This window comes from Heteronotia binoei, chromosome 1 (assembly GCF_032191835.1).
Source record: "Heteronotia binoei isolate CCM8104 ecotype False Entrance Well chromosome 1, APGP_CSIRO_Hbin_v1, whole genome shotgun sequence".
NCBI lineage: Eukaryota > Metazoa > Chordata > Lepidosauria > Squamata > Gekkonidae > Heteronotia > Heteronotia binoei.
This window is the reverse complement of record NC_083223.1, coordinates 127,528,961-127,551,927: the sequence shown is the minus strand read 5'-3', so window position 1 is coordinate 127,551,927 and position 22,967 is coordinate 127,528,961. Positions and strand designations below refer to the sequence as shown.

At 40.9% G+C, this 22,967-nt stretch overlaps 1 protein-coding gene across 1 annotated transcript in view; it reads right to left on the bottom strand.

The window, feature by feature from the left end:
• UTRN (utrophin) overlaps nt 1-22,967 on the bottom strand; it is a 640,548-nt gene that overhangs the window by 364,234 nt on the left and 253,347 nt on the right. The window contains exons 50-51 of the mRNA XM_060240558.1: nt 21,938-22,143; nt 20,015-20,169 (exon numbers count right to left, since the gene is read on the bottom strand). Of these exons, the coding sequence (XP_060096541.1) occupies nt 20,015-20,169; nt 21,938-22,143 (361 nt within the window). The remainder of the gene's footprint in view (nt 1-20,014; nt 20,170-21,937; nt 22,144-22,967) is intronic.

The following is a 22,967-nucleotide window of genomic DNA, read 5'->3' as shown; positions in this document are numbered from 1 at the left end:
CACTATAACATGACTAAAAGCTCAAAGGCTGTTAGAAATACAAAAGAGGACCAAGAAACATTAATCAGCATAACAAAGTGAGAATTAAAGAGAATGATCAAGCTAATGCCCAAGAACTTAACTTATGTTGAAGAGTGAAGTCGGAGACCACACAGAAAATTCAGCCTGGCACATTAAATTTGAGATTGTCCAGCACTGCAACAGAAGGAACTAGAAATGTAACTAGAAATGTCAGTAAGAACAAGGACAGAGGAGGAGGAAACAGAAACATCATTGTAGATAAGTTTGTCTTTGAATGCCAAAAGAAGGAATGTATTAGCCAAAAAAGGGCTAGTACAAATACTAAAACAAGCGATCCAAGAATTAAGTCTTAAGGAATGCCAGCAGAAAAACACACTGATAAAAGCACCAACCATTAGTAGAAATTTTATTAGAATAAATTGTGACAGAAAGATTGAAATCAAGAAAGTACTAGTAACTCCTTGACAATGAGAGCTAAGAAGCAGAGAGGGATCAGACATGTCAAAGGCTAATGAAAAATAGAGAAGAGTAATAGAAAATAATAATAATAATAATAATATTTTATTTTTATATCCCGCCCTCCCCGCCAGGCGGGCTCAGGGCGGCTAACAGGCACGGGAATCCCATGATTCTTATTGGACAGTATAACAGACATGGGAGTCCCATGATTCATAAAACATAATAATTTGACATTAATTACAAATAGTTATTTAAAATACATAAAAACAAATAAAATATAATAAGATATATTAAGGTAGGTGCTAGAATGATGTAATCCAGATGTATTTAGGATGGCTAAATATCTGTTTAGGATGGCTAAATAGAGCTTATCATTATTTATTTAGCAGTTTATGATCTGTAACAGCATACAATGCAAATAATGGCCTCAGTTGTTGGTACTGAAGTGTTTTGCAGAAAGAGCAGTAGAGTTTTGCTTCTAAAGAAACACTTGCTTATGCAGAGAAAACTGCATTTTTCAGAGAATGGGTTATTAAAGCAGTGTTGTCTTCACCCTTAATTCACAGTGTTTTCTTCTTGTCATCTCCCCATGCTCCTCAGGATAGTGCTGCTGTTTTTCCTCTGCTCTGCAGCAGCCCAGATAAAAATACTCCTCTCAAGATGCTAGGAGTGGGAAGTGGGACTCAGGCCAAGCTCTCTCCTTTCTGATTCCTTCTCCTTCCTGAAAACAGCAAGGGGGCTTGGATAGGTAAGATTGAGATGGTGTTTATAATCCTGCTGACCCAGCTATTATAGCTACTGTTGTACTTCCATCTCTCCATAGCATCCTTCATTAAAAAAAATCTAAAATTCTTCAAAGCAGATCCAGTAGAACATTACAGTAAAAAAAACGACAAAGAAAAAAAGTACTTTCAGCATGAAAGAGAAGACCAATTGGAACAACAATGGGAATTCTATTACTTATTAACAATAAGGAAAATCACAGCACTTTAAATTAGGAAGGGACAACACCAAAAGATATATTTTCAATCACTCTTTTTGGAATAAAGGAACAAAAGGAGCATTAGTTCTCAAAAAGAAGGGCAAGAACTGGATCAAGAGGATGTAGTGAGTTTAAAAAAGAAGAGAAACACCATCAGGGGAAAGGGAGACAATGAGAAAAGAAAGAAGTGCATGAACAAGTAAGCTCTTGGAATCAAATGAGAAGAAAAATAGTGAGGAATGAACTGAAGAATAGGCAAAGAAGAATCTCAGAAGATGCTTGGGACCACCTTGTTGAAACATCAGGAAAAGCATCAGCTGGAGTCCACAAGTTGCAGCCCTATCTCAACAGACACAACAGCTCCTGCAAATCACAGCTGGCTGGTGAATTTTTTTTTGGGGGGGGGGGGTGGATTGAGTACAAGGTCCACAGATTGGCTTGGACTATTGTGGGTTTGGTTGATTCTAGGGTGTGGGTTGTGTGTGTGCGCACTATAAATCTGCTGCACAGCTGGTTAGATCCTCCCCTAAGTGGAGAGGAAAACCACAGTAAGATGCAAGATGTGTCTAGGTGACCAGGGAATCCTTGTAAGATGGGGAGGTGGAAGCCATGGCAGGGGGCAGAGAGCCAGGTTTAGAAGGAAACCAAGATGTGGACATGCTTGGTCCCCTTCTAATCTCCTTCCCATCCCAAGGAATAATGGTGTGCAAACTGAGACTTCTTTGCCTTCCTCTTTAAGCTTGATGTTGTGCAATGTCAAGATTGATTATGCATAACATTGCCTCCCTTGAAGAACTTATTAGGAAAGGCAATTTGGATCTGACATGCTTGACTGTGATCTGGGTGGAAAAGGATGAAGTGGAGACTCTCAGCTGACTCCCCCAGGATACTTGGTCCTTCATCAACCACGAACAGCAAAGGAGGGGGGGTGGCAATTCTCATTAGAAATTATTTCTCCTTTGAGCAGCTTTGTACACCAAACATCACTGACACTGAATGTGTAGGCTTGGAGTGGGGTGCCAGGGAGAAGGTGGGAATCTTTCTGGCTTACCTTCCACCCAGCTTACCAGCTGACGCCCCTGCTGAGGTTGGCTGAGGCAGTGGCAGAATAGGTATTGCATACCCCAAACTGATCGTTTTGGGGGACTTTAATGCTCACACAACACTGCCTTGTCTTGTAGTGTCTTAGAAATTATTACTGACATTGCATCATTAGGACTTTCTCAGGTCGTATTGGCCCCCATGCACAGGACAGGCCCAGGGCCAGCCCATGCAGTAGGCAGACCTAGGCAGCTGCCTGGGGTGTGGACCTGGGGTGGGTGCCAGTTCGGCCTCCCAGCTGCCCTTGTCTCCGAGACGAGGGAAATAGCCAGCAAAGATGAGCACAGGAGCCTCACGGTGTGCTCTGAGGTGCAGCCGCGCTGCCGCTGTATTCACCATCACCAAGGAGGGGGTGGGGACAGGGCACCTTGCCAGGGGCATGGGCTTGTGGCAGCTCCATAGAGCTGGCACTGGGCATGCCATACACTGGATCTAATCTTCTGTGCAGTAATTGATCTGGATTCAGTGGCGCTTAGCAAAATGGTGCCATGGGCTGATCATTACATTGTGAAAGTTAGTTTCAGATCTGCCTCCTCTTCTGCAGGGGCAGCAAGCTTATTTATGTTCAACCATGGAGACTCATGGACCCAATCAGATTCCAACACTCTGTGGAATTTGTCTGGCTCTGCTGGCAGCTTTCCAGGCCTTTTAGGAGGCCATTGACTGAGTTGCCCCCAGTGCCCTCTTTGCCCCCATTCTACCTTGACTCCCTGGTATATGGATGAACTAAGGATGTTAAATAGGAGATTTAGATGGCTACAGCAGTACTGATGATGAACTTATGATGAAGCAACAAGAACATATTATAGAACCTGCTTGAAGACCTATGAAGTGGCAGTGAAGGCAGCAAAGCACTCTTACTTCTCTACCTCCATTGCATTTGTCATGTCACATCCAGATCAATTGTTCAGAGTCCTTAAGCAATTGGACACCCCTCCAGCAGCTCTGAAGGCAGATAAAAATTTGGCTATTCACTGTAACACATTTGTGATTTTTTTCAGTCTTGCTTCTTCACCTGGATTTAGCTGCCAGATTTGGAGTCAGTAAGAATCTTAGGGCCCTGTCTGCGCAATCAATTCCATTTCTGGACTCCTTCAACTCACTCTCCCAGGCAGATGTTGATAGTGTCCTATTGTCTGTGTGTAGCCTACTACCTGATCATTGGATCCTTGCCCTTCCTGGTTGGTGAAAACTTTCAGAGAAGTGGTAGGAAGAGCTTTGGGAGACATAAATTTCTCACTCTCCCAGAGCTCTTTCCCTAGCCCCCTCAATGAGGCCCTGGTGACACCCCTCCTGAAAAAGTCATTCTTACATGAGAGGGACCTAGCCAATTACCACCCAATATCTCAGCTTCCAATCTGGGAAAGGTGACTGAACGAGCAGCAGCTGAACAGCTCCAGAAATTCCTGGATGAGATATCTGCCCTAGATCTCTTCCAGTCTGGTTACTGGCCAGGATTCAAGACTGAGACAGCTCTGGTTGCTCATCTCCAGTTACACCTTGATGTAGCTCCAGGAAGTGTCCACAAAATAGCAACTTTTCCAGAAATCAGATGATTTTGAGCAATATATACTGGATTGTAAATGAGTTTTGGATAGTGTAAAAACTGAGCTCCATGTCATAGATGTGAAGGACATTGACCCAGTTATAATTCAGTCTCACTTTGATGTGCATGGTAAGGTAATGCTATGGTTGGATTTTCTTTGCCCTTTCATGCGTATTGTTTCCTTTTGTTGTGAAGATACGTGCTTCTTTATATCAGCTGAAATGAATACTCCCAACTGTCTGAACTGTAGTATCTCTGGTTACGCTTTGATGCAGGCGGGATGGTGCTACTGACTCTGTTGAATTTGTCAACTTCCTTTGACACAGTGGTCCTCATCAACCACCTAGCCTCCCTGGATGTGAGGGATACAGCCTTGAGCTGGTTCTCCTCATTTCTCCAGTGTCAGTCCCAGAGGGTAATCATGGGTAAAGAGAGGTTGACACTGCTGGCCTAACCTGTGGAGTTCTTCAGAGGTACATTCTTTCCCCAGTGTTATTTAACATCTATACACACCCTCTTGTGGAGATTGTTAGGAGGTTTAGAGTGGGTTGCCATCAATATGGAGAGAAAGCCACAAAGCTCCCAGCCAAAATTTCTAGGAAAAATGCTTTACTACAATAAAGGAGTGTGGTAATACTCTATATGAAAATAGCTCAAAAGTAAACTGTATATCATTCACACTGGCCAGACAATCAACAGCTCAATATTTACATACAAGTTGACTGGAAGACTTAAACTCCCTTAGCTTGGGGTATAGCTGCACACACTTCACTATGAAAGTCATACATAGTCTTGCATATCACACAGAAGTCAAGTCTTTACAGTGGAGATTACTCCCTTCTAAAAGCTCCGATGAATGTCCAATGTTTCCGCATGTTCCAACAACAGATCGCTAGCTGAATAAAGCCATTTCACGAGAGCTTCAGTCAAAACATTTTGTGAGTCCCTGGCCCATTCACCTGATGAAGTCCTTGTGAAACACCTTTATTTAGCTTTATTTCAATCCAAACATGTGAGGACATCAGAGTTCATTTATGGACATTCATGATAGCTTTTAGAAGGGAGCAGATCTCCACTGTAAGGCTTGACTCTGGTGTGATATGCAAGTCTGTGTATGACTTTTATATTGAAGTGTGTGCAGCTATATCCCAAGCTAATGGGTTTAAGTGTTCAAGTCAGTTTGTATGTAAATATTAAGCTGTTGATTGTCTGGCCGGTGTGAATGATATACAGTTTACTTTTGAGATATTTTCATATAAAGTATTCTCACACTCCTTTATTGTAGTAAAGCGTTTTTCCTAGAAATTTGGCCATGTGCTTTTTTGGCTTTCTGGTTTTGGCCACCTGCCTGAATGCAGTGGTGGAATGGCTAGGTAAGAGTTGGTTGACACTAAATCCATTTAAGATAGAGATCATATGTTTGGGGACGCCTGGACTGCTGGAGTGGCCATTTTTACCAACTTTTGATGGGATCAACTTTCTTCGGTTGACTGTCAGGATTTTTGGGGCATGGCTTGATTTTTTGTTATCCATGGACAAGCATGTCAAAAGACATGTTCCCTATTTGTCTTGGGAGGTTCTTGCCACAATAATTTAAGCAGTGGTCACTTTGATACTGAACTAATGTTACATGATCTACACAGGACTACTTTTAAAGTGGTCCAGAACACAGCTGACAGATTGCTGACAGGAGTGTCCTGGTCAGCACACATTACACTTATCCTACGGCAGCTGCAGTGGTTCCCAATTAGTTACCAGTACCAATTCAAAGTGTTGGTATTTATCTTTAAAGCCCTAAGTGGCCTGGCACTCTCATACCTTCAGAGACTTCTCTGATCTTCATCTTGGCATTTATTGAAAATCCCTGGTCCATGAACCTTCTATCAACAAAGGCAAGGGCTTTCCCAATAATGGCCCTGACCTGAGGAACCAGCTGCTTGAAGAGGGACATATCTTGCAGTAACTCCCTAGATTCTGCAGGGCATGCAAGGTCTTTTGGTGGCCTTTGGATGATTGTGATCCACCAGGCAGCTGGTTTGCTTCAGCTGCATATTCACCATCCATGCATCCTACTCTGCTTGATAGGGGATAGATTTTTAATTGGGGATAGATTTTTAATTGTTTTATACTTTTAAAATTTATTTATTGTATCTTTCATACTGTTTTTATTGGGTGTATTTTATATGCTGATAGCTGCCAGGAGTCCCATTCAGAGGAAGAGGAGGAGCAAACAGATGCTGAAGATTATATAAAGCAGATGAATAAGAGGAAAGCGTAACTTAACCAAGTGAGCCTAGCACTCTAAGGCATTATGATGCTCTGACTCAGAAAATAACAATATAAAACAGAACACATGAAGCTGATGAGAAGTGGGATGAAGAATTCAAAAGGAAATGGAAATATAGGAGATTAAAATATAGGTACCGAACAAGAAAAGGCTTCAGCAGCATCCTATGAGAGAAAGTTTGTCTAAAAGGAGTAAGGGGAAAACAAATAAACCGGATATCAAGATGAGAGAAAACAGCAAGAAAACAGCTTTTTACAGTGAATGAAAACAACTCTGTACAATGGGATATCCTATAACCTGAAATAACACATATATTCTTTGTTTTATCACTTTAAGGATAATGTATATTTAAGCTTCTTTATTATACTGGAAATATTCTAAAGGTTTGGAAAATATCTGGCAAAGTTATAACCTTAATTGACTCACATGTTTCCAAACTGAGAAACCCTCACACAATATGATCCCCTTAGAGAATGTAATTTCATTTCTGTGAATCATTTTATTGATAATCTTCTGGAAGAGATGCCATTTTAAAAAAATTTCCTGCCAAAAGCCTATAGCAAACACGCATGCCAAACTGCAGCACCATAAAATACAATCTTTTCTTGGCATTAATTGAAATGTTGGGGGGGGGGGGGTATTTTTGAGAAATTATATCATATAACAGTGACGTGTTTTTAAAAAACAGTTGTTTAAAATCTGAAAGCCCATTTGCCAAAAAATGTTCTAAAAGCCAAAGATTTGTAGATTTGCCCCAGAGGCTATGTTCTCCCTCCCACTGAAAACTGCCAGTCTCCCCCACATTCAGTGTTTATGTACATTGCTCTTCGAGAGACAATTCCAAGAATGCAGTTCAATAAGTAACAATTATGCACATCTCCCTCTCAAAACACTGATATTATTACTGAATAAATAAATATGAAACAGCTTTCATTAGCATAATGCAAGGAAGACCACTAAATTTTAAATATCATATTAGGTTGGATCCAAGCAGGGCCAGCATGACACATTAGGCCAGGTAGACAGCTGCCCAGGGTGCTACCTGGCCACAGGGGTGGGTGGCAGGCACCTCTCTGTCCCCAGTGCCCCTTCCCAGCTGCCACCACATTTACCCTTGCAGTCATCCACCTCTCTGCCACCCTCCTCCAGCTTGCTGTCCAGTCTGGTGGCCTAAGGGCAGCAGTGGGGGGGGGGAAGGGGCTGAACAGGGGCTGTAAGGTGGCAGGTGCACTGTGGCAAGGGAGGGCTGGCTCCAAGTGCCTCCAAGCACAAAAGCCAACCCCACACAGCCTTCCCAGGTCTGTGCACAAACCCGGGAAGGCTGAGCAGGAACAGTGGGGCAGCTCGTGTGCTTGGAGCCAGCCCTCTGTTGCCATCTACGGCGCCAAAAACCCTGGAGTCAGTGTTGGAGCTAAAGGACCACATGCAAAACTCTACTCATAGTATAGAACTGTCTCCTCCTTTCCACTGCACATCCTGCACAACCCAAACAAAGAATTAGGGGTGTAACCTGTGCATCTGCACCAGCAAGTGGAAAAAAATCCCCTCTCCTCTTGCACAATCAGACATGCAATTTAACACTTGCAAAAGAGATCATTGCCTACATGATTTCTACTTCCAGCACAAAGAAGCTATGGATAATACAGATTTGGGGTTGGCTCCAAGGACTTGCATTTGCTAAGCGAAGGTTCTTTTTCCAGTTGAACCTTCACAAACAGCAGAATAGAATCCTTGGACCCAGATCTTTGTCTACTGTTACAACAGCAAGTATATATTTTATTAGGGTTGTTAGCCAGCTAAAGAAACTAAGACTAACTATCTTTAACTAATTAATTTGATTAATCAATCTTAAATTCATTTTCAAATTACCAAGGCCTCATTGCAAGTGCCTTTATGAGAGAAACCCTAAAACCTTACTAGGACTAAAGATTGCCGCCTAGAGAAGTTTGAATCTTGGGTTTACATTAGAATAACCTACTCATTTTTATTCCACAGTGGATCATGCTGCCAGACTTAATGTATTTTGTACATGTCACTCTGATTTAGACCAGACCACCTATTTGTTACGGAAGTTCAGCGTCATTACCAGGTGCTTGATGGGGTTAGGAATCTATATTTCACAAGTCTGATTGGTAACAGTAGCCTCTGATATCAGAAAAGGGGCTTTGCGTGGGATTGGTGAAACCAGCTCCTCACTTTAAGAGAGGAAACTGGCTTAGATCCAGTTCCATTGATCACAAATATCTGGACATCTGGGATTTTTCCCTGCCTTCAGTGGAAACTGGGGAGGTTGGGTATGGGGGGGGCGGTTAAAGGCTCCGCAAGAGACTGCTTAGGGGTTAAGGACTCCTCCAACATTACTACAAGGAATTCTGTCATGCTCTGAAGAAGCCTACAGCCTAGGTAAAATGTACTTAGCTGAATTAGTTCAAGTATATTGCTTTTTATTTTGTGTTCTTGTGTTTCCCCCTCCCCCTATATTTTGTTCTGCCCTCTGTCCACCCATTTATGTACCCAACCATCCTTTCCCCTTTCCTCCTCTTTAAGAATAAAACTTTTTTCACAAAGAACAATCTATTTCTCTAGGATGGTTCTCTGAATCTGTTTTAGAATCATAGAGTTGGAAGGGACCTCCAGGGTCATCTAGTCCAACCCCCTGCACAATGCAGGAAACCCACATATACATACCCAAAATGCACAGGATCTTCATCGCTGTCAGATGGCCATCTGTTTAAAAACCTCCAAGGAAGGATTTATTATCTTAATTTTTCCCCATGGCCCTCTTTTATTTTATTTGTCTAATTCACAAGTTCTAGCCTTCTCCTGTATTTATCATACCATCCTTTTAGGATGAGTCATCTACAATTGAAGGATCCCCAGCTCCTATCAGCTTTCCTCTAGAAGTTAGTTTTAAAAGCTGTTGTGTCATCTTTTTGATATTATAAGTGCCAGTAGCCTGGTTCCCTTTTGGTTCAAGTGGAGTCTCTCTTCAGCTTGTCCTTGAAAATTTCCCATTGTCCAATAATGTTTCCCAACACGAGGGCTTTTTTCACTCTCAGGTTAAATCTGCATATTCTATAACACTACCATTAGCATCCAAAATTAGTTTAAAAGGTATTAAAACATTTTATACTTCGATCTCCCCTCTTTTCTCCCAATTTTTCATAAATCTCATTATCCTTATTGTATGCTGGGCCGGGGTTTTCTTTATAAAGAACTGTCAGCATTATAAAATATTAGTTTCTAAGGGGAAGCCAAAAATTATGGACTGCTGGAAGTAGTCCTCAAAAGAATGGAGAACTTGAGCTTCTTTTCTAAGAGTTCTCTTTTAAAACTCAAGAAAGTAGAAGTGCTTATGTAAAGCAGAGCTTATTTTGATTCAGGCAATTCAACAGCCACTGGCATTAAAAAGATTTCTCTCTAAAATTTGAGATTCTATATAAATTGGATATGCTTCACAGAGGTTAATATATTTTATGCTTTAGGGCTAAGACCTTAGTAATTTATCAGAATCTCCATAACCTCAATAATTTATTAAATTCTTTGTCCTCGTTTTTTCAGTCATTCTTTCCTGAACTTAATCTTGATGTTTATTTGAAAATATTGCTATAGAAACAAATTCTTAATTTGGAGGGGGGGAAAGTAAAGGAAGAATTTTAAAATTACTTCTAGTAATTGAAGGAGTTTATTGCAATAACTACTTCACTGGTATATATTTATTCAGTACTTACCAAGAGAATGCATGAAAGTTTTTAGACCTTTTTGATTAGCTGTAGTTATAGAGAACCCAAAGCATTGACTTCTTTACCTTGTAGAGGTCCTTGTCATGTGTTATAGAATAACCGATCATGATTTTGGATGGCCAGATTTGAACACTCCGCTGTTATTTGCCATTTTCCATGTTCATGTGTGTGTTTTTCCTTTTTGATGTGGTGTATGTACTGGTGAAAATTTAATGCTGATAGTAGGCAGGGAAGAGATATAAAGGGAATAGTGAAAAGCTTGCTGAAAAATTTGCTGCAGCATTAAAAATGGCATCTCCAGGTTTAGAGATACCTGTGGTGATCTCTTTCTGGGAACAAATTGCAAGTGGCAGTTTCAACCATCCAGTCTGTTCAGCCACATGCTTCTAGGATTCTTTCAAGGGTCGGAGATGGAATGCTGATTGTAATCAAATACAGGGCCATTGGCTCTCAAACATCTGATGCTTATTCTATGTGGCTCTTATGTTAAGCACATTTGGCCACCCTGATTTGCAATTCTTCTTGAAGATGGGAAAAGAGTCAAGAAGCAAACTAGCTGGGATCCAAAAGAAGTAAGGATCCTTAGACTGAGAAATGAGGTACAAGGTTCTAAGATGACAGTCAAAAAGTTTCCAAGCCACAGCAGGCTTGGAATACCACTTTTTCCCAAAAGTAAGATTACCCTGAATATTTTGTTTTTTGTTCAGTCGCACAGTCAAGTCCGACTCTTTGTGACCCCATGGAAAAAGTCACACCAGGCCCTCCTGTCTTCCACAATCCTCCGAAGTCTGCTCAAATTGGTGTAAGTAACACTGTCCAGCCATCTCATCTTTTGCCATCTCCTTCTTCTTTTGCCTTCTGTCTTTCCTAGCATCAGGATCTTCTCCAAGGAGTGCTCCCTTCTCATTTGGTGGCCAAAGTATTTGAGCTTCAGCTTCAGCATCTGACCTTCCAGTGAACAGTCTGGGTTGATTTCCCTTAGGACTGACTGATTTGATCTTCTTGCAGTCCAAGGGACTCTCAAGAGTCTTCTCCAGCACCACATCTCAAAAGCATCTATTCTTCTGCACTCGGCCTTCCTTATGGTCCAGCTCTCACAGCCATACATTTCTACTGGGAATATCATCGCTTTAACTATACGGACTTTTGTTGGCAGGGTGATGTCTCTACTTTTTCTTACTGCCCAGGTTCGCCATAGCTGTCCTCCCAAGGAGCAAACGTCTTTTAATTTCATGGCTACAGCCACCATCTGCAGTGATTTTGGAGACCCTACAAAAGGAGGTTATACATAAAAGCCAATGGCCCTGTATTTGAAACAAGCCTGTCTTAAAAAGCAGCTTTTTTAAATTGCATAGTAATCAAACCCATAGACTAGACTTTGCATTGGAACTCTTTGCAAACAATATTGAATCATGCTGTTTCAAATTTTAAAAGGAAGGAGATTGGCTTTTTAAACCCACCCTCCACCTGCCCAAGACCTGGACTGCTAGGTAAAGACCTCTCCATATACATAATGCTTCCTGTTAACTAGAAAATCACACTTTTCCAACAGTGTTGTATCATCAGTCCAACAGGGTCATCTTCATCTTTTCCTTGTCTAAAATGTCCACAGTCTCAAAACAGCTAGGTGAGACTGGTGTAGATGATAGTTTTGCCCATGGGGCTTTGACTGCTTGCAGGAGTATGGAGGTCATCAGTAGGGCCACTGGGATTGATGCATCTCTCTGTACTATGTCAGACACCGTGTCGGTGACGACGGGTTGAAGTTGTGAGATTGGTAGGAAAAGCACTTGAGCCATGCACTTGACAAAGTCCCTGTATGCTGTGAGTTCTTCTGAAGGGGAGACTGGAGCCTCTTCGGTGATGTGTTGCGGTGGGGATGGCTCTGCGTTGGAGTCTGGTAGTTCTGGCTGCTCGGTATCAGAGTCCACGTCGGAAAGGGATGTCGAGGAGTCGCTATCTGATAGTTTCACGGGCTGTTGAGGTGGAGTTTTTAGTTTTGACGGTCGGGTCGGAACCTTCTTGGGTTTTGGAGGAGCCAGTTCCTTGGGAGTTTTTGATGCCAGGGTCTCCAGTGCTTTGTGAGGGTCCCTATGGCAGGAATGGCAAGAGACCACTGATTGAGTGTCCCAATCTGGTGGTGGACATGTGAGCCATGGGAATGCGGGTGGCATAGGGTATGCTCCATAAAGGTATTGCCACTGTCTTTTGTCCCAGCTGGGGGGTGGGGGTGGTGGCAGAGGCGGTGGAGGAGGTTCCTCTACCGGCTTCGGTACTGAGGGCTCCCATGGTTGCTCAAGTTGTCAAAGTGGAGTCTTCTTGGGGTTTCAACATGGGGTCTTCGGTTTTGGTTGTGGGCTAATTTCTGTTTCCAATGAGACAGGAGTTCCAGGTTTGCTGGGTGAGGTTGATCTTAAAATCCGAGATGTTTATGTCCTGGGTTTGAAGTTCTGTCTGCGTCAGTTGATGAATAGGCGAGTCTATAAGTCGGATAGGCTTATCCTTCGTATGTTTTTTGGCAGGAGTGGAGGTATCTGAGTCAGTGGCCAAGGTCAGGCGTTTCAGCACCGATCAGTCAGCATCGGATTGAGCTGGCATCAAAGGTGTCGATGTGGAAAGATTCAACGTCGATGCAAGACTGGAGTCTGATTGAGATGCCATTGAAAGGGTACTAAGTGTGGCTTCCAGTAAGGTGGTACGAAGTCGCACTGCTCGGTTTTTTTTAGTTCGGCAGGAAAATTTCACATAATGGGTGCAAGTCTCTGACTTATGGTCTTCCCTAAGACAGAAGTCATGGCTGTCGGATGGTGGAAGCTTGCTGCTGCACTTTTACAGCACTTAAAACACCCCCAGAGTTTTTCCATGCAATGGTGGCAGGGTGGGGCTGGGAGTGGGAAGTTGCCTCCCCAAGTGGGGAGGGAAGGGAAAGCCTTCCTTTTTAAGCCTTTATTGGCATATATCTGATTATAAACAAACAAATAAACAGTTACAGAAATAATAAAAGAATCATATACAGCTATATATTGGACAATTGATCCTTGATTACCAGACTCAAGAATAAAGCAACCCTTTCAGTTATTTCAGATGACAAATCATTCAGAAGATGGCAAACCTTTACAATGTCTGAGCAGCCTGTCATATTGAACAGAACTGGATCTAGAAACCTAAGGCGTATAGTATCATATAGGGGACAATAAAGAAGAATATGGGACAATGAGTCAACTTGTTTTAAATTACATATACATAGTCTTAATGAAAGTGGGATTTTTTTATATCTACCATAGGTAACTGCTGATGGGATTGTATTGCATCTAGCAAGGGTAAAAGCTCTACGCAATTTTGGAACATGGAGAGTTGATAAATAAGAAGGCAGATGACCAATAGTTGGGGAAATTCCAAAATTCAGAGGGGAGCAAGATTTGTTCGCAGCACTCATTAGTTTTTGTAACTCATTATCTAAAATTCTGTGTTTAATTACATAGTATGCATTTGTAAGAGGAAGCATGTAAAGAGAATCCATAGACAAACCTAAGGTGATTATTTTCCTCCCTATGCAGGAAATCCATTTGGACGAGGAGGATTCAGACAGCTTTTGATATAAATAACTCCCACAGTTGGCAGAATAGTGACACATAGCCAATATTTGATTGATATAAGCCATGCTCTAGTTTCTAACATATTGAGGCCTGTTTCTAGACAAAGAGAGGCATATGAGACGCAGCATGGTAGGCCCATGATTATCCTAGCAAATTTGGACTAAACTCTTTTGATATCAGTCCCAAAGGCACTATTCCAAGTTGGAATACCATGCAATAACTGTGGGATTACTTTGGCCTTATAGATTTTTAAAGCCGCTGGAACAAACTGGTTGCCTCTATTTAAAAAAAAACGGAAAATGGATGATGCAGTAATGGCTGCTAAATTAACTGCAGCTTTATGGTGACATGACCAGGACATATTGTAACTAAAATGGAGACCTAGGTATTTAAAATTCCTGACCTGTTCTATTTCTTTCCCATTGAATAGCCATTTGTGGATTTTATAAGAGCAAAAACCAGAATCTTAGATTTTTCGTAATTCAGATGCAGTTTGTTTTCTTGAAAAAAACTAAGACATCTATTCAACAGTCGTCTAAGCTCAACCCTCATATGAGAAAGGAGTACTGTGTCATTCATGTATAGCAAGATGGGTACACGTGTAGAGCCCAATTTTGGGGGGTGGCAGTCTACTTCTGTTAGTACATGAGCCAAATCATTGAGAAATAAATTGAATAAAAAAGGAACAAGCATGCATCATTGTTTAACTCCTTTATTGAAGGGAATTTTAGGTGTCAGTTCCCCAATAGTTGAAGTTTTGATTTGGCAAGCGGTGGAGGAATGTAGAGTTATGATTAGTTTGAGAAGTCTCTTATCAATGCCCAGTTGATGGAGTTTAATCCATAGTCGCTCTCTATCTACAGAGTCGAATGCCCCTTTAAGGTCCAAAAAAGCTGCATAAAGTTTGGAATTCCTAGAGGTAGTATATTTGTCAGCCAGATGTGCTAGAGTGATACAATGATCTACAGTAGATATACCCTTACTAAACACAATTTGTTCAGGGCCTAAGACTCTTTGCTGGGACATCCAAGAAGTTAATTTAGTTAATAGATGCTTGGCGTATAGTTTGCCTATAATGGAAAGAAGGCTGATTGGCGTGTAATTAGAAGGAATTGTACAGTCACCCCGTGACTTAGTCTCATTAGTTTGGGTTTTCTTTCAGTTGAAGATTGGAAGGCGAGTTTGAAAAGAAAAAAGATAAGGCGATCGACGAGAGGAGAGTACCGACAAGAGAATTAAGCTCCTATCTGGTCAGAAAGGAACTGGCGGGATCCTTGTGCCCATCCCAGTGGGCATGCGCAGTGGAGGCACCGCGTATGCTGACTGGGAAGGGTACAAAAATCATTTTTTCTAGGCTTTAGAAGTACTGATTGGGATAGGCGCAGGTGCACTATATCCAATCAGTGAGGAGCACAGACACCATAAAGAAGATACAGTGATTCTGAACTTGATTCTGCTAGTCCGTCCCACCCCCGGCCACCAGTGGGGGACAGGGGATGGGGTTGCCAGATATAGGTAGGAAAACTCCTGGAGATTGGGGACAAAGCTAGGGGAGAACAGGGATCACAGTGAGGTATGCCATAGTGTCCACCTTCAAAAGCATCCATTTTCTGCAGGGGAACTGATCTCTGTAGTCTAGAAATGAGCTGTAATTCCAGGGTATCCCCCAGTACCACCTGGAGGGCCTGCATTTCTATGAGTGGAACTTAAAACCTGGTGAGAAATATAGCTGTTGTTGTGCTGCTTGTGAGCAGTGATCACAGTGCTATTACACTGAGCATTCAAGGCAATCAAAAGTTGCCCCCAAATTTTGAAACACTCACTTTGATTTTAAAAGAGGGAACTTCACAAAAAGTATGGGATTAATCAAAAGACCCAAAGTCAATAAAAAATTAAGTGTGTGTGGGGGGGTGTGTGTTTAAGACCCAAAGTCTACAATTTATAGCAACCTTTAAATGAAGTACTGGAAGTGTTTCTTAAGACAGCCAGAATGGTGCAATGTTTTGAGGGTTGCACTTGCACTAGTACTCAGGGAGACCTGATTTCAAACCTACACTCATCATAATGTGCACTGGGAGATTAGGGCAGTCACTCTCTCAGAAAATTCTTGAGAGAGCAAATGAATGGAGAATTATGGAAACCACCCCCTAGTCCCTAGGAGTAAGACTGGGACAAAATATTATAGATGTTCCTATTTGCATAGTGGAAAAAAAATCAATATAAAACTTAATAATTTTTTAAAAGACCATGCTGAATGCTAACAAAAAATTTTTTAAAGACATGCTTGATCGAACACTACAAAATGCAGCAAGGGACTACAATTTTCTAAGCAGTGGACAGAGAAAGTTAACAGCAAGTCATATGATGTTTTCATCTGATATTTAAATTCAATCGGGGGCAAAGGGAATATTTGACTGCTAGCCAATAGCAACTCTCAGCTGCTCTGTATCCAGACAGTTCAATAGGGACTAGATGAACTTCACAATGCAAATGGTAAATAGAATCTAAATAGGCTATGAAGATGCAAGATTATCTTCATGTGCCAATCTGCCTTTGTAGATAGGGGGCATTTTTGCATAGGATATCATCTCCAAATGGCATTATCCATTCCCACTGCAGTCAAGATCTAGTGCCATATATTTTATGGCATGTTTCCAAACAAGACTGTTTGTTCACTTTTGTCATCAAAGCCTGTTCCTCTGTTTGGCTCCATTTGAAATCATTTTAAAATTGACTGTTCCCATCACTATGCCCCAATGAAAGTGACTTCATGCTGAATCACCTCAAAATTATTGGCCAGAGTTCTACCTAGAAATGTCTGTGCCAAAATAAATTAGTTATATACTATTCTAATATTATGTATCACGTTACTCTACAAAAATGCTACAGCCATCATTACCGTGCAAGCAATATGAAATAAATTAATGGAACCATATTTTTATTCAGATGTCCCTAACACAATATACATTTGACTAAGGATTTGGAATACATATCTTTCAAGTTAGAAACATTATAGTTAATACAGAAATCCAAGACCAGTCACTAAGTGAAAAAAGAGCTGACAACCAAACTCTCTAAATGCTAACCAACTGCAGGAAATTCTGAAATTAGAATGGACTTAGTACAGATAAAAGAAGAAGATGATATTGGATTTATATCCCGCCCTCCACTCCAAAGAGTCTCAGAGCAGCTCACAATCTCCTTTACCTTCCTCCCCCACAACAAACACCCTGTGAGGTGGGTGGGGCTGGAGAGGGCTCTCACAGCAGCTGCCCTTTCAAGGACAACCTCTGCCAGAGCTATGGCTAACCCAAGGCCATTCCAGCAGGTGCAAGTGGAGGAGTGGGGAATCAAACCCGGTTCTCCCAGATAAGAGTCCGCACACTTAATCACTACACCAAACCGGCTCTCAGAACTGATAGAATATCTGAAGTCATGAAAAAAGAGACATGAAAACAAACAATCTACACATTCCTAGAGGAAACCTGCTTCAGGCTAAAGGAAAACTGTTCAAGGTAACAAAGCATACTATTTCTACAGGCAGAACCATATATGTTGAAGATATTGTGAGTGAACATTGTAAAATTTATTTTCAAACTGGAAAAATCACTAACTATCTTCCTTTTAGGACCACATGTGTAGCTTCTCTAACTGGAAACACCAAATAAGTAAATAACAGTAGCAAAGCACTGTATAATCAGGTTTCCTTAATGAAGGCAAAAGACTGCCCTCACAAAGATTAATAATATGGTGGAGGATGTAAAACCATGAGATCATTTTCACTAGGCTTTTGATTCCTAAGATTACAAGCCCATAACAATATTCAAGCATGTGGTCTGATCTGCCCATAATATTTTCCTTTCATCTACCTGCCTCAGTCAGATGATAACACTGAGAACACTACCAGATTTTATTTTAGTTACAAAGGAGATATAAATACTTGTTTTTCAACTCCAGGAGGTTTCCACATGACAAACTGGACACATTCATATCTAGAAATGAGATGAAAGTGGAAGGAGGCTTTTTCACAATTCAAAAAGCAACCTCACTATAAATGATTTTTTAAATGAGCACTTCAAAAAGGAGTGTTTCAAATCAGCAAGAATAGCCCTCACTCTGAATAGGCTACCTTATGTCATCATGTAGCTAAATCTGATTGCCAACATGGCATTGCATTATCATCCTGCTCAGTACACGATTCCCAAATTGGTGGGTTCACCTTTACGACTAATCTAAGAAGTATTGCTCTTAGTCTGGATTGGTACACTTGGATTGTCCTCGGCAGTAGCCCCACAGATAAATTTAATCAGTTTCATAGCACTGTGGCATAATTTTGTTCATTCTGATCAACTGTTTTATGAGACTATTTGAATATGATGAAAATGCACTGGAAAAAAGTGCAACGCGATGGAAAAAGATAACTAATCAGTTCAGGGAGAGGGGGAAATGTTTTTTCAACCTCTCTCCCCCAAAGCAAATGGTCTGACCTAAAAATCAAAATAGGAGAATTTATAATGCATGATGTAATATCTATGGAACTATTATTTATTCATCTAGAAAATTTCTGTACCTCTTCTCCAAAGAACCCACTCAAATCTGCTCATCAGGTAAAAGTCGGTAAAATATAAATAATCATAAAAACCATTTAAAAGAAAATTAAGACACCAGTCAGAACACAGCATAAAACATTTATCAGTTTAAAAAGTGTCACAAAAAGTTCTCAGGCTAGAAACAGACTGCAAAACCATTTTATAAAACCAATCGCCTTAATGAAAGCCTAGGTAAAAAGAAATGTTTTGGCCTGGAACCTAAAAGAGAACTGAGTAGGCAGCAGGTGAGAATCAAAGAGAAGTGAGGTGCCACCACAGTCTCTAGTCACCACCCATGTAATGTTTCCATGCAGGGGCAAAGAGAGTTGAGCTTGTAAGTAAGATCTTAACTGGCGGAGGAGATGATGGTCCTTCAAGTAATTTCAGCCCAAGCTGTAAAGTTAATAAATAGCCCTTTGAAATATGCCCGGAAACAAGTGGGTAGCCAGTAGAAGTCTTTTGGTACCAGTTGAAGTTTCTAGACAAAGGTAGCCTCATATAGATGTGTGGATGTGATCAAAACATGGATCATTATTTACCCAGTTATGGTTTGTCCATTAACACAGTCTGTGAGGGAGTTTCTAATTATCCATTGACAAATTAGTACAGTAAAAGGTGCATTCTCCACAGAGTGGCCTCTATGACATATATCCTCTTTAACAGGGGAAATCGGCCTGAGTGACCTCAGAACCAGTTGTTCAGATATTAGAACTTCCTTTGGTTGGGTGGTAGAGCCTGGCAAACAAAGCTTCCTTGTTTCTCTAGCATTTAGGTATTGACTAGGGCCACAGCACAAGGGGGGGCTCCCTGCATAACCCTAAAAGAAGGGTCCCTTTAAAGGACTCTGGGAGTGTGTTTGGGCAACAGTTGTGTTTTTTGTCTCTTCCAGCCTTCAAATTAGCTCTCTTTCCTTGGTCAACCCCCAAATGGAGGGCTGGGGGGTTCTTTGTCAGCAGTTGGTCAGTCAGCTGCACCCATAGTACCCAGCCAGGCTGCACCAAGATCTGAGGAAACTGTACTCAATAAAGGTGTGACCTGAATTTCTCACAGTCCAGTGTGCCTCTGTTATTCTTCTGTCCCTCTACTCATCCCATTCCAGACACAATGAGACTCAGCTGTGATCAGTTTATTAGGCTGATACTAAGCACTTTTAGTCAGAGAATAATCTACAAGTAATATAGAGAACACTGTACCACCAACTAACATTTAGGTGGCCAGGGTGTTACACTGGGTCTATTCGGTAACTATGATGCATCAAATCTGCTTTGATACAAACTTGGCAGCTACTTTTTAGAGTTGATTTCAGGCTACAAATCTCTTAGTTTTCTTACAGCATAGTCTATATTTACAAAGCTCCAATAAGTTACTTCATTATTTGTGTGGGTTTAAAATATTGTAAACTTCTGAAACGCTGAGGCTGCATCTGGAGGTCATGGCTACTTTGAATCTGACTTTGGATAAGTTAAACATCCTTAAACTACATAAAGTCCTGTAGGACCTACCCTGAGAGGGTTGGGAGAATCTAGGCAAGCAACCTCTGTGTTTTACCCTACATTTATGGAGTATTGGAGTTCTCTCATTAATTAGACATTCTTGCTATAGTGATATGAAAACTCCTGATACAGATGACTCACATGTACACCTCTGATATGTCAATTATTTGCTAAGCACAACATTTATTTACACATACCTTTGCCGCAGATTAATCCATGAGGTATTCAAGTGATCCATGATTTCCCTAACCTTTCTTGTGTCATCATCACGATAATCCTGAAGGAGCTTACTGGACAGATCATTGAATGAGTTCATATTAGTATCTCCTTTATGTAGCTCTTGTATTAGCTTCTAAAAAACAATTTCAGAGTAATTAATGCCCATTACAAAAAGAAAGTAAACACATCAGAGTCAACCAAAATCAATAAATGCTCTCTCATGTGGGACTTAAACAGCACTACTATCAGTGCTGATCATGTGTGCTCTCCTGCCTTCTTTGGTTTTACATATTCCGAGTCCTATTGTCCCTATATAGATTTTCTGATCATACCAACCTACAGAAGAGCCTTCTTTTTAGCCAGGTTTAATGTGCTCCCTACTGCTGTTCTTAGTGGGCACTACATGAGAAAGCCGTATTCTGAGAGATTATGTGGTTGTTGATCCGGCTCTGCTGAAACTGTAGAACATGTGGTTTTTGCTTGCCAAAAGTATAACTACTTAAGAAAACAGTTTATTGACCCACTGATTTCCAATATTGATCTGCCTGTGGCAAATAAGCTCCAGTTTTTGCTTGGTGGCTTTGATCTAACCATCACAGCTTCAGTTGTAAAATTTCTTCTGGGAGTGTTTAGATTTAAGAGACAAGAGGAGGATTTTAAGAAAATGGGAAATGATGTTTTATGTTGTGCACTTTGCTGAGTCTAAACGTTTATTTTGAAAAATCTGTAAAATCTATATTATTGATGATTTTTCTATTTTATTGCCATTTGCTTATGACCAAATGTTCTGTGAGCAATATATATATGTGTGTGTGTGTGTGTGAACTGGTGAAGGGACTCAGGGAGTGCTAATGGTCCACAGGTTAGGGGGCACAATACTTATCTTTTCCCTCGGTGCTGGCAACCTACGCTACACCACTGATGTAAGGGTAGAGAAAGGAAATTATGGACCACTGCCACAAGTGAATTAAAACTTCATGATGGAGCAGGGAATTAACAAAATAGCTCCAAACATCTCTAGAATATTTCTTCTGCTAATGATAATTGCTAAATCTACAACCATCCTCTTTCTAGTGATTCATAACTTGGAGCTCCTATTTAAATTACTTTGAAGTTAACACTGATTGAATTAATAATTTTATGGCAAGTATCTTAACTATTCATGACCTTTTTAAAAAATCTTAATGATAGTGTCACATAACTCTGGGCTCTTCTATAGCATACCAGAATACAAAACTTACAGTTTGTTTTATAGTGTTGGGTTAGATATTATTGGAAAATCTTGCCTCAGTAAAACAAGTTGGATTAAATGTTCTTGAGAATACACCACAGTTCTGACACTTTTTTGATTCATTATGATCAAAACCTACATTGCCAATATTTATTCCTACTACATAACTTTTCCTGGGATCCCACAATATTATGACACAGAAAAACACAAAAAATAATTTTGACTTTACATATTCTAGGAAAGATGGAAAACTGAATACTGTGAATACTTGGGGGGAAATTATTCAATAACAAGTTGCTGAAGAAACAGGCTTTTGGAGGACGTGAGAGTAAAACTTTTTCAGAAGACACATCATCTATACTTTGTGGGGAAAGGCCAGTTCAGAATGGAATGCCAGTAATAGACTGGTACTCATTAAATTAAATGCATCACACCCATAGAACAGCAAGAAGAAGTGTTCTAATTTTTGCTTCTCTGCACTGAGCCCAGTTTCCATGTGCAGGAAGCTGTTATGAAAGCATAACCTCCTTAAGATTTTGACAAGATACCATGAGGGTTCTACTGCATTTTTCCCTGCACACACAAAAGCTCTAAGGCAGAAGGAAACTATTAAGTTGAAGTTGCAAACTTGACATTCTGGAGTTAAATTAGATAGCATGTTCAAACGTACTTTGTTTTCAGAAATCTGTTTGATAAGCATCTCTTTAGGAGACTGCAAAAGGGCATGCAGACAGATCTCGTATTTTTCAATAAGCTTCTCCATTTCTTGCTTCTGGTCATCCCACTTCATGCTGTCAGAAAGCATGCATCTTAACTGCTGTTGCCGTACTTCTACTCCATGCTGAGTACTGTCCCACTGAGCCTTAACCTTCTCCACTGTAAGAGACAAAGCAAAAAAATAACTATGTATGAGCATGTCATTATAATCAAGAAACTCTCAAAGAAAATAACTAAGTACTGAATTTTTGATGTGCTTTCATACACACACAACTCTCATTCGTACCCCCATTTAATAGATAATATGGAGAAGAGAGCTGTAGCCATAGTATATTTGCATTTTTCCCCTACCTCATACACACACAACCTCCTCACATACGTACAATTCTGGTTCACCCAGAAGTGAACTGGAAGTGGATGAATGGACCAATGAACCATGGTATGGTCTATAAAAACCATGGGGTCCATGGTCTGGGGGATTCGTGAACCCCATGGACCCTGGACCTCCATGGACTGGGGTTTTTTGCTGGACCAGGCCCATCCCTACAAGGGACTCCAGATACAGGGCAAAATGCTCCTTTGGGAAAGCTAATTCATCACCCCCCCCCCCAAAAAAAAAACATGGTGGGTTCGGAGTTGGTCAGTGATTTGGGAGAAACTTGATAAGTTTACCTGAGGTGAACCATGGGCATGAATGGTGCTTTGATGACCTGGTAAGTACCATATGGGAAAAGCTACTGGGCTTGATGAACAGTATTAAGTGTTGCTTAACTAGGGTAAATGGGTGAGGAGAAATGAGGCTGGGTCTGGATGTGGTTAATCTGAGGTGAGGAGACAGTTTTCTTTGGATACCTATTGTCTTAAATTATATGCATTTCTCTAGGGTGGAGAAGAAGTTATTAGCTGGCCAGCCACTCTTTCCCACACTTCTAAACTATATATCCAGACTTGTATCTGGCTGACATCTATTTTGTGTAATTTTG